The 12,930-nt window shown below is 32.8% G+C and overlaps 1 protein-coding gene and 1 non-coding gene across 10 annotated transcripts in view; one reads left to right on the forward strand and one right to left on the reverse strand.

The window, feature by feature from the left end:
- LOC116779254 (myocyte-specific enhancer factor 2) overlaps positions 1-12,930 on the reverse strand; it is a 30,614-nt gene that overhangs the window by 4,208 nt on the left and 13,476 nt on the right. Inside the window, exons 2-8 of one of the 9 annotated variants that reach the window (XM_061520743.1) lie at positions 5,063-5,203; positions 3,720-3,857; positions 3,478-3,543; positions 2,419-2,707; positions 2,057-2,292; positions 1,361-1,482; positions 208-356 (exon numbers count right to left, since the gene is read on the reverse strand). In XM_061520743.1, coding sequence (XP_061376727.1) covers positions 208-356; positions 1,361-1,482; positions 2,057-2,292; positions 2,419-2,707; positions 3,478-3,543; positions 3,720-3,857; positions 5,063-5,116 — 1,054 coding nt within the window. In that variant the 5' untranslated portion in view covers positions 5,117-5,203. Of the gene's footprint in view, positions 1-207; positions 357-1,354; positions 1,483-2,056; positions 2,293-2,418; positions 2,720-3,477; positions 3,544-3,719; positions 3,858-5,062; positions 5,204-12,930 lie in introns of all 9 variants that reach the window. The other 8 variants (XM_032673506.2, XM_032673505.2, XM_032673503.2 and 5 more) reach the window with 8 other exon arrangements.
- On the forward strand, positions 951-1,022 carry Trnah-gug (transfer RNA histidin (anticodon GUG)). Its single transcript has one exon. It is a non-coding gene; the product is annotated as a tRNA-His (tRNA).

Raw genomic sequence — 12,930 nt, forward strand, 5'->3', positions numbered from 1 at the left:
AGTAACCAGCTTGAACAAAAGCGAAAATTACTGGTCGATATACCGATATAATTTCTTGCTTAGTAAAAATAAAATCATTTGAAACAACAATGGAAACAGATTAAAAATTGTACTACAAAGGCCATCGGCCCATTTAGTCTATAAAAGCTGTCTTTATAATTAATATCATAAATAATTCTAGTGATAGTGACAAAACAATCGCCATACCATACATACCATCGATGCCGGCGAGGTGGGCTGGCGGTGCTGGTGGACGATGCAGATGTTCACGCGGTGGGGAAACTGGCTCTGCTTTGATCTTCACGTTGCTAGGAGATGCGGCCGGAGGCGGTGTACCGCCTAGCACCGGCAGACTGCTGAATACCACGTGGATATTAGTTATAATAATAATATAAAATCCATAATAATATGAATATTAGTATTCATAATACTATCAGATAATTGAAGTATACGCACTATCTAGAAATTTTTATAGTAAATTATGGTAGTGATTGTTATAAATGCCTTGTGTTAGGTATACGAGTATGTGTTTTAAAATATAATACATACAGACTAAACTTGCATTTAAGGGATTAGAAAGACATACAATACATAAATATATGAAACATTTTTATTATATATACAAAGATACGAATATACATAGTTTGAATTAACATTGACACGTCGAAATTAAATATTGCGGATTCGAAAGTGCTTTTATAACGTAACTGACACATGATAGTGTTTTGAACAAGATTTTAATAAAGCGATTTAAATAAACTCAAATGAAATAATTAGCAATGCAAAATAATTACGAAAAAATATTTTAAAACATTTATTTTCGTTAATTAATATTACCAATTATATTATTTTAAAGTAATAAATAACCGCGGAAAAGAGAAAGTTGTTCTGAATACCGCTAAAATATTCTATAATGATAACATATTTCATGTTGCCAGAAAGCTCCGATAGCCGTGATCGTCTAGTGGTTAGGACCCTACGTTGTGGCCGTAGTAACCCAGGTTCGAATCCTGGTCACGGCAGCGAAAGCTTTCTCGGCGGAGTACATTTTACCGTTTACTTTTCTATAATTTAATATACTCTTAATATTTATTTAGATTTGCAATGAGTTTTTAAATCAAAAAATCTTGAAGTATATTTTTATTTGAATTTTATGGTGATTTAAGTCAAATATGTTTATTTTTATAATTTTATAAAAAGAAATGCTAAATAGTTTATTGAGATAAATTGAGGTTGTTTGATGACTGTCCGTTTTTGTTAATTTTAGAAAAAGAAGATATTTCAGCTCTTTCTTATTCTTGTTTTTGTTTGTTTGTTCAATGATTTATATATAATAAACAGAATGATCACAGACATGTACCTGTTGTGTTGTAGTGTCTGCAGTTGGTGCGCTCCCCATGACAGTCCTATGCCGATGTCTGAGCTCATGCTGAAATCCTGTGGTCCGCCGAAGTTTCCGAGTCCTGAATAGCTTAGTGGTGTCTAGAAGTTACAGAAAGATCTTTTTGAATTGGTCTACAAAAACAAAAGTTTTCTGCTTTATTTTCAGTATTCAAGTAACTGAAATATTGTTGCTGCTTCTTAGGAATAAGTTTTCTTGCTAAATGAGATTTTATCTTAGATTTTAATATCCTTTAACTTTTTGGGACGATTGTAATAATTTATTACGTGAAGATATGATAAATAAATTATAGTGATCCGGAATTTATTTGTGTTCCGCAAAATGCTGCTTTGTCAGTGTCTAGATATTGCGGGGGGCTGGATATAAACCGGATTCCCAGCCCCCGGTCTATCAGGCGAGGTCGGAGCGTCGCTGGGTTCTTTTAGTGGGTATACCGGGAACCTATTTCCCGGGTAGTGCCACATACCCCTCTCCGTCTCCCAACGGAAAGGGGATGCGTAAGGCATTTTTTCCCAGTGCGCCAAAAAAAATAAAAAGATATTACATTGAATGTGTTCGGACGTGTTTCTCACACATACAACATTAAAGTAAAAATTCTTCAATAGCTTATTTATTGTTTTTTATTAATATTTATTGCATTACAGCAGAACCAACCTCTCCGGTATAAGATATATCATCTTGCGGTGGTGGCATGGAACTGGGTATGACGACGCGTAAGTTGTTGTGACGGGGCGAATGATGCGGCGGCGGAGCATGGTGGGGCTTGTGCGGGTGTCGGTGGGGGGAGGGAGCTGGTCCGGGGGAGGGGGAGGGAGTGCATCCTCCACCCAACGGTGAGCCAGATCCCGGGTAACCATTTGACATCTCTAGCATTGCGCCGCTCGGGTAAACTGAAATTTAATACATATCGTACAATATATATTTTTTTTATAATATAAATATACCACTTTTATGTTTTTTCCATAGTAACTGGGTGTCAAAGAAGTTTAAGTAATATGTTATTGGAAAGTGTGTACCTGAATCAGTTTCTGAAGACGATGGCCGTGGACTGATAGAGGTATGCATTTGAGGACTAGCTTGCAAAAGGGACTGATCATAGCTTCCGACGGGTACGCTGACAGGAAGGTTGTAGTTCGTTCCAGGAACACCAACTCCGACTCGGCTTCCATTGAGTTGGTTGCGTTGCATCATCATTTGAAATTCCTCATCAATCTTTGAATACTTTGCTTCAGTCCTTGGGGTCAAGTTATATTCTGGTTCGGCTTCAGGGCTGTCTGGTGACATCACTCCGTTCTTATGCTCTTTCTTCGTTAGTGCCTGTAAGTGTCAGCGGAACCAGCTCAGGTGGCTTGACGAGCCCAAATTATAAGTCCTCTACGGTATAAATTGCATGCAATTTGAAATCAAGTTAAAGATTAGAATCACCCTCTTTACACACTGTTAGTTCATCAAAAATACATTGTAAAATATGTTCAACATATCAAAAAATTTTGCCAGTATGTAGAGGAGGGTAAAAGTGCTATTGCAAAACTACTAAGCGATACTACTAAGTTATACGTGAAATTTTTTAGCGTACATTTGTGTGTTGTGTCGAATGCAATGGTAAATACAACACTGACTATACCCTCATATCGCATCTTTATGTAAAGGTAGGCGCGCTTAATTTAAATAAACACAAAAAAAATATTTATAAAACTCATGCGGTACAAGGAAAAGTAACATAAATATTTGGGGTGGCTGGTCATAAACTGTTAGTATAAAACTCAGTGTCTGGTGTTTTGTACTTCATCATTTTTTTTTCTAACAGGAAATTAACAGGCATGCTGACGGGTAGGCTTGTGTTTGTCTATTCTAACGACTGTAATTAAAGTGATAACTTGTACAACATCAATTGGATCTTCCAGGAGCTTAGCTAAACCTGGAACTATTAGTGTTCGTTTCGATTACGTTTTAGTAACAAATGTTTGTATTAGATTTATTTGTGAGTAAAAGCACGCTGTTAATGGGATAAGTCAATTTTGCATGGACATTGCATTGCGATCACGAGCACACAGATGACGCCGTACTTAATGTACCTCGATGATGTTGCGATTCGTCAGTGACTCGTGCGGCTCATTATATTCCGTGTATTTCAATAAAACCTGCAAGTTGATATTTGGATTCATTTATAAATTAATATTTGTTTAATTATATGTATTTCGGTTGTGTTTTGAATAATACAGTCCATCATTGTGGGTTACTTATTCTTTGTTTATAGTATTAATAGCATGTATTTAATATCTTATAAAAGAAAGTTGATATATTTATAATCAGTCACCTTGTCCATGTCGGTGCTGGCATATTGGTAGAGTTTGTTGTTGGAGCTGAAGATGATGAGAGCAATTTCACAATCACAGAGGACGCTCAATTCGTAAGCCTTCTTCATTACTCCGAATTTGCGTTTGTTGAAAGTCACCTGTACAGAGGATAGTCTTTTAAAATCCTTCATATCAATTACCTAACTCATTATATTATAAAAATGTCTTCTGTAAACCGAAACAATAACCGGGAAATAAGTTTATTTTGCAGAAAACGATTAATAATGAGTTACATTGATAAACAAAGAAATCATTGTATCATGTGGAACGCAGAAAGTTATCGCGTTTAACTTATCGGGTCATGGGCATCGACAGAATTAATGGACTCCGTAATTGTAAGTGACCATTCCAATTTTTGCTCATTAATATTAAAAAGCTAAAATACAGACACGATTAACGGTTTCGCTTCCAATTTTTTTATTTATTATATCATGCTCCAAATAGAAATACAATTTTTCTTTTATTTCAAATAAAATCATTTCGTGGAGATTTTCAAGTTTGTTTATGCTTTTTGGGGACATATTTATAAACATTGGATGAAACAAATGAAGGAAATGAATTGTGTTACTTTAAGTCAAATAATATTAAAACAATTGTTAAATTTTTTGGTATAGCATTTATTATTTAGGTTTGCATATAATCAATTTCCTCCGTATGTTCTGAATTATGTTTCCTGTTATTTTGTTTATCTTAAAAAAATAAATTATTATTTGCAAAACGTTTCAACAATTATTAATTAGTGATTTATACGAATGTCATGAACATTTTAATTACGATGCTTTGTAAACTTGAAATTTTCAACTATTATCTCAATATCGCCCGACATGCACCTATTTACCAACCATTTTATAATAGCACACGATTAACATAATTTTCTAGAAGATTATCAAGGAACAGATGAAGCATAGCTTAGGAGTACTGGATAAGAGTACTGTGTAGTCGTATAATTAATAAATTAGCAGAGGGAGCGGTCATTGTCCTCTGCGATAATGTTTGCAAGCGTTCTGCGCTGATACGATCCATCTGTCCTCACGGACTACTGAGGTCATTTCACCCTTTCAACCTTGTATATAATAAACTCAAATACAACACAGTAACACCTAGTTGTCTAATTAATTATTCTTTGTTATTGCAAGTGTGACTTCAATATTACTAAACTATTTACTGCAGTTCACGAATAGATGCTTCAATTTCAAACAATAATGTCACGATAGCTCAAATTTGGCTTAGGTCGATATTAAGACATTATATTTTATTATAGATATACAATTTACTATCGCATATGTCTGTTACTGATACCAACCTGTCGATTCCGTTCATCCGTGATACGTGATATTTGTATTTTCTTCCGGCCCATGGTGGCAGCAATCTTGGAGGGGGTTATAGGAGCGGGGGGAGACAAATGTGCCGGTGGCTGGCTACTACGGACGTCAACAGCTGCTATCTGTTGGAAAAAGAAAATTGAACCTTATTACTGTTGCCATTCGAATGTTTTTAAAACGCGAACATCTTTTTGGATGTGTTCCATGAGCCATAATTTTAGAAAAAAATATATGTTATGAGCCTAATTGAATCACTGCATTAAAAAAAATATTTTATGTATTTAAAATGAATCATAGTATATAATAGTGAAATAAATGTCTAGAGATTGAAGTCTTTTAGTGGAGACATGGTTTCATTTCTATTATACGTTGGGTGTTAGCTGGCAAATTTGCATAATGACCCAATCAGCCCCTATGACCTCAATTTTTCAACAACCGCAAAGTAGGCTCTGATGAGAGTCATGTCAAATAGTACATTATAATAGTCTCTAAAGTACATACATGTCATTTAGACATATTTTAAGAGATTTTTTTTTGTCAAAATAATCTTGTCTGGCGCACAAAATTTTATTTAAATGGGTCTTAGTATAAAATCACGTATGAATTTTCGTCACATTTTAAAAATACTTTATAATGGTTTTATTTTGAATTTCCGAATTTATTTTTGCGTAGTTAAAGTTAGTAAAATATCTAATTATCGCGTAGTCGTTATGGAAGAAAAGGTAGTACAGTAAGATGTAAATAAAGAAGATGCTTTGTAATAACAATTAAACAGTAAATCATATGTTCAGAAATAATTATGTATTCATGATTCCTATACATTTTCCTTATTTCTAGAGCCTGTTGCGTTGCGAGTGCTTCCCTGTCTCAATGTGTGTAAATTCTTGAATATGTCATTGTTCTGTGCGATGTGCTTTGATGGTGTGCGTGGCCATGGCAAAGGTTCGCAGTCTTCTCTCTGTTGCATGTGTGCGTGTAATGCACACAGGTGTTTTGTATGTGCTGATATGTATGAAGGCGGCGAGGGTCGGGTCAGCGTGTTTGTAGGTGACTAGTTAAATAGGTTTTGAGTTTTATTAAAACCCATAAAATCCTAAATATGAATTTAAAGGATTTTTTTACTGTTTAATGAGCGGTAAGTACACATTAACATGGGTATTTGTTAATACTTGTGTATAGTATTACATGATTACGGAATTGCTTTTGAACTCGAGATGGGTAAAAATGAATCAATATACGACAATAATAAACATAATATTTAAATTTACTACATGTATTTTAATAACATATATAAAATAGATTGGATTTGTTCAGTTGACAGCAAATTAAACACCCATACGATTTTCCTCATGCCCCATTAAATTACATACAAAGGGCAATTAATGCGTAAAGCAGAAAATTAAAGAGAAACTACAATATCTACGTCAAATTAATGATAATATTTATAATTTTATAAGAAATCTAATAACGATGGCTGTGAAAATTTTCTGGAATACTGGAATATTTGATACTGCTGTGTAATTAATATTGAACACGTAGGTTTTATATAGAAAATGTTTTAAGAGGTAATTATAAAATTTTCGCTTAACAATGTACGAACTTGAACAAGTATGAATATTCAGTTTAACATTTAAATCATTTATATCAATGTTAACTTTATATATTTGTTTAAGAAGATAATGAAAATAATCAAGTGAAATAAACATGATAAATATTATAATGTTATAATCACTAAGCGTTAATATAATATATTGTTTAGGAAAGGTTTTGCTTAATACACGAAAAAACTAAGAAACATACGAATATACAGTCACAATTGTCGTGATATAAAAACTACTGATTAACTGTTTTTGTAGTTAATTAACAAGAAAAAGGAAACATTAAAAGTCAAGGTATTGCATTCAGATATTATTTCTCAATATAATTATAATGTTGCATTAAATAACTGGCAACATGAATCTTCAGAAATAGAACCACATGCTATAAAAGTAAAAATATTTCCATTTAAACGGAATTTTAATTTTCAATGTATTGATTATTTTTCAGATATAAAGCCCTGCGGAGGCTAGCGTGGGTGTCCTTACGCCCACGGGACAAGTGTGACGTACGTTATATATATATATATATATATATACATTAAAAAGTAATCTATACGCAGCAATCGAAAGGAAATATTTTAGGAAAATATCCTTCAATATTAAAGCTAGCTATGCGAGTGGTATACATACATTAAAATTAACTATATATCATATCTGATCACAGGTACATATACATATATATACTGACATGGTGATTTTGTTTTGTTTTTCAAATTTATACATACTTCTATATGTTTAAATAAACAGATCGCTTGTTAAGAAAAATAACACGGAATTTATGACACAACCATAGAGTGCATCTACCCTCGCATAATCTAATAGTGTAACGCAATTACACGATAAGTAGGACCCAAGGTCTGAGATATCGATAAGTTATCCAACACTAGTTGTGTGTGAAGAAAATTGCATTTTACGCTTCGCTACATAGAACGTCAAGTTGTTGGCCACTTTTCAAAAAGGCAAAGAGAGACTTGTAGTTTTTAATTTATCGATTTTTTCATATTTGCTTCTCTTTATGGAAGATATTCTGCTCTTGTTATAAGTTATCATCACTCTTTGTATTTTATTCTTGTAAAACTCTTCAAAGAACAATTATTTTATAACGCTACTTACGCAATAACACGCCTGCTGATAAAATATACACAATATGATAATTTTATAAATACCATATCCGTATCTTATTTGATAAAGATTGTTTCCAGCTACAGTTTGCAAACACTATGTACAGCGTGATTTCTTTGCTCTCATGAACACCTGTTTCATCTCCCCGCCCTCACCGCCCTAGCCGCATGACCTTGTCGGGGCGAGGGGGGATTCGCCCACGCTGGAAAATTATTCTCGGTTCTGAGCTATATTCCCAGGTAATAGAGTTTATATTACTCATTTATCCTCCTGAATCCCTGTGCACAAAACAAATCGAAACTCGATTACTCGTGCACGGGTGAGATGATATCGCATTTGCCAGCAACTGTCATTAGCGTAATATATTGGTCATGTGCGTTTCAGTTTCAGATTTGTTATCTTTGTGTTTAGATCTGATTATAGCTGCGAACTATATGCACTGGTAGTAATTAACAAATATAATATTTTCCTATCGATAGGTATATGCGAGCTTTATAAAGAGTTTGTTTAAAATTGCAATAAAAATAATCCATTCCTTTTTTGAATTGTAAATCGAGATCTCTACTTCAGTATATTACGTTAAATTTAATATTATCTCGGATACTCATTTTCCGAGTACTGACATATAATGTGTGGGTTGTGCATTGTGCAATGGCCTACAGAGCACAGTAAGTCCGTCTCTCTCCCACTCGATGCACATATAAAGTTGAGCAAAAAAACCTAAGATGCGTCATGCAAAATTAGTTTCTAAGCAGTTAACACACAGACTATTTTTGTGTCATTAAATTTTCAGTATGACTGTTAAAAATTTTTTTTATTATTTATTTAAGGATTATTAATAATAACTTAGAGCATTGACATTAATTATATAGTGTTAAGTTTTGTATGACTAGTCGACAACGTGCTTCGAATAAAAAATGGTTAAGATCAACAAAATAAAATAAACATTTATTAATGTTGTTTTAAATTAAACTTATTTTGCAAGTGATAAATAAATTAAATGTTAAAAAAACTACTCAAAATACACGAATCGTGTTTGGTACATTATAGTTATATTAGTGGATATGTGATAATTTTTGGGAAAATAATATTAAATATTTATATTCTAGTCTTCTTCATAGAAATAAAGTGAGTTATTCTATTTTGTTACGTAATTTTGCAAAAAAATGTTAGGAAGCCCGGGTCCATACTCTGTGGTGATTAAATTTTACTCTTTCTACTTCATAACTTAGGCATTATGTTGTAGAATGTTGCGGTTCCCTCACATGATTTAATGTGTTTGTTAAATAACTTTCATTTTAGACTTATATTATGTTTGTTTAGAATATTTTATATATACATATATTGATTGTCATATAAGTAGCGCGTATACAGTTGCCGGGCAACGCGTCACTGAGCCAAGATGGCGCGGGTGACGTCAGCGAGAAGGGGAGGGGGGCAAGGTCCCGCGGCCAAGCGTGTCACTTCCCAATGAAAAAGAGGCCTGAGACCGAAAAGACCTGTCCTTGAAGCGATCTTGCGGAAGGTAAAAGTACAAATCTGATACAAAAACAAAATGTGACAGGCAATTTGATTTGGTACGGATCGCAGAATAAGGCTTATGATCGCGTGACAGGTATGCTGTTGTTTGGGTTTTGAGAACCGTTTGACCTATGTCAAGTTCAGCGAAAGCGAAATGCTCTTGATACGAGAACAACTAAGGATCGGTCTCATTATCGCTACATTTCTTATCATATATGTAATATTATAGTTTTATATACTTACATGACTCTTTGATTTCAAAGAGAGAAAATTATAAGCACTGCCTCAGTGGTAAACATGGTTAACCAGACGATATCTCCGATATGGCTAATGAATGGCAGTATAAAATAATAATGTATGCTCACAACGCATTAACATAAATTGTAGATTTAAAATTCTATATAAATAAATATAATATAAAAAGCATTTTAATGCCCTCGTTTGTCGAGTAAGTTTTGCGCATCCATCGTTCTGCTGGCCACGTTAATATGTTAGTAATTAAAGTTTATAATCATTTGTTTTAAGCACAAATGTACCGAGCGAACGAACGTCGCTCGTTAGCCGTGACAGCGATGAGTCGATGACAATTGTGCCTGACGTCACCCACTCACACACACACTCTGATAAGGAAACCACAGATATATGAGCTTGTGTGGGTGTGTGAAAGACTATATTCGTAGTTTGTTATTCAGATCGCAATGTTTTTAATTGACTACGTCGCATATTTGTTATAATATCGAATCTTAATGCAGTCTTTTGTATGGGAACATATATAAAATTACCGGATACTGTAATCGGTAATTTTCCACGCTTTAATATTGTTGAATAAAATTTTGATTTCTAGAAGCCGACAGACCGGAATTTTGACGGCTTAGGCAGTTTTGTTTATCTGTTATTTTTAAACAAATTAACCTTTTAAATTAGATCAATATAAAACCGAAATATGTAGTTATGACTTTTTTCTACCAGACATCGATCGGTACACGGACGCTGAAATATATTAACTTTATTTGATAAATGACCAGAAAAATATTGCACAGCATAAAACATCTCCCAGGATATTTATTACAAAAGTATTTTTGTTTATGCCTTCAAAAGCTCAAACTCTTATATTAATAAAGTTATCAGCTAGCAAAACATTTTTATTTAAATAGAATACATACATTTTTTTTACTAAAATTAAAAAAAAATCTATGTTCAATTTCCCGTGAATCAAGTAAGCTACACAAGAAATATCAAGACCGTATGTACAAAGTTGAATAGCATTAATTATTAATATAATTTATGGTGTGGAAAGTCTGTGGATGATGTATATAAAAAGTTAGGCAACTGTCCAAATTAGAGAGCCTATGAAATATATCAACAATACGCTGCTTATTTTAAAATAAATAAAAGAAGTTTATTGCCTGCGGTAGAGTCAATAAGTTCAGACTTAAGAATCTATGGCAGTATAGATAAACCCTCTTCATAATGTATTAAACAAAAAAAAAAAACTCGAATAATACAATCATGACAGGTATTTAGTGTTCCTTAAAATGCTAATTTCGTACGTTTTTCAATGGAATACGGAATATTAAATCAGACGACGATACTTTTCTTACATATTAATCGAAGTAGGTACAGTTCACAGAACTTAACATACATTTCATATCGATATATCGTAAGAGTTTTCGCTTGTTCAATAAATACTATAATGTATTTTGTGTAAATAAAAATAATGTATCATGAAAACTTATAACTAATTAACTTAATTATGTTACTTTTATCTCATTTCGTTACTCGAATGAGGTGAAACCATTCAAATAGGATTTCTTTGTGTACAAAATATAATTATTGACAATTATTATTCCCCATACTTTATACCACATAAGGTCCTATCCTTTATGTACTTCTGTCAAAGCAGGATGTGTTTGTCAAATACATTTATAAATATGCGGTTATTAAAACCAATGCTGGGCCGTTTTATACTTTATTGCATTGTATTAAGATGCTGTGATGTAAAATACAGTAATTTATTCAGGCACTGATAACTCAGGTCAGACCTTTGTTGAGATTACAATGTCACCGAATTGTCAAAGTGATTCTGTTATGATGCTAATATAGAGACGGCGAAGGAGATGTTATCAGTTCGTGTAAGTTTGTGCTCGCCTTGACTACAATGATTTATTTTAATGCATTGTTAGTTTTATTGTTTACGTCGTAAATTAGGATAGAAATTACAGTGCTACAATATATCATAGTTTAGTTATAATAACAGAAATACTAACTCTTTCGATATAATTTCCCAATTCCTAACAATAATTGTGTGCTTCTGTATAGCGGGCCGCTGAATTTTTTTAATATTTACTTAATTTATTAAATTAAGTTGTTCAATATTGATTGTTATAACGAATACTAATACTGTTTAGGTAATTAAAATAAAAGGTTTTTACCATAATGAGATTACAAATTTAAAAATAAAATTACCTCCTTAGTTGAAATGTTTTTTCAAGTTCTAAAAGGTATAGAATAGATTGAATTGCTATTTCAAAAATTTACGTTTGCCAATAAGAATATAAAGCTCGATGAAAAATTTTGAATGAATATGTGATTCAAGAAACAGATTTTATGAAGATGAAATAAAAATAAACAGAGTAAGCATTTTATTTTGTTACCTTTTAAAATAGACATTAGCGTAAAATAAACCGCTTGATAATCAAAGATCAGAAAGATTTATTTCACAAAATGCATAACAAAATTTAAAAACTATAATACAACATCCAATCCCATATAACATTTGTTGACTGGGCACACCACCCGTCTGACCCGAAACGCGAAACTGTGTCAAGCAGTTTATTCAATCTGACGCCGAGAGTCTCCGAGGTTTTCAAAGAAAAGAGGAACGTAAAATTATGAACACAGAGTACATTTTTCGTTCTCGTTACTCATGGGGAACATTTCTACGTCTTGGTCCATTCCTGTCCTTGAATGTCAGCTAACGATGTTCGCCCAGAAACACAGTGGATGAACTTGTCTCAGAGTCTCATAAGATGAACGCGCTTATATAAAAGAAAATATGAAGTGTATGTGGATTGTATGGTTGTATGCTGTATGTGAATGTATTGCATAAAGTAAAATAAAAATTATATGCTACCACAATAAATAATTTGTCAGCTAAAAGCATCATCTATATCTGCACCGAGCTTCACAGTTGATAGATGGATACTTTAACCCTAATAAGTGGCAATTTCGTGGATTAATCTTAACGCTTGAACGACGAAACTCGTCGCAAATCCTGAGTACGTGGCTTCTGATGCAGGGCGAGGATTACTATGCTCTCCGAACCGTAGTATAGATAACACAAGTAACGCTCAAAAGCGCCGTCATAGTGTATGTAACATTTAATTTAGGATTTTATATTAAATAATAAAGTAAATTAATTTTATTGCATATGACATCATGGAATTATTTTTCTTTGTTTCCTAACTTATGTCTAAAAGTAAAATGAAATGGCAGAAATGTTTTTCATAAATAATTTGATTGGTTCCAAATTACTATTTTTGGACCTTGTGCACTTACCAAAAAATATTAATAAAGGTTTTTATAAAAATGTAAACAGATTTTTTGAC

The sequence above is a fragment of the Danaus plexippus genome, chromosome 6 (assembly GCF_018135715.1).
Source record: "Danaus plexippus chromosome 6, MEX_DaPlex, whole genome shotgun sequence".
Classification (NCBI taxonomy): domain Eukaryota; kingdom Metazoa; phylum Arthropoda; class Insecta; order Lepidoptera; family Nymphalidae; genus Danaus; species Danaus plexippus.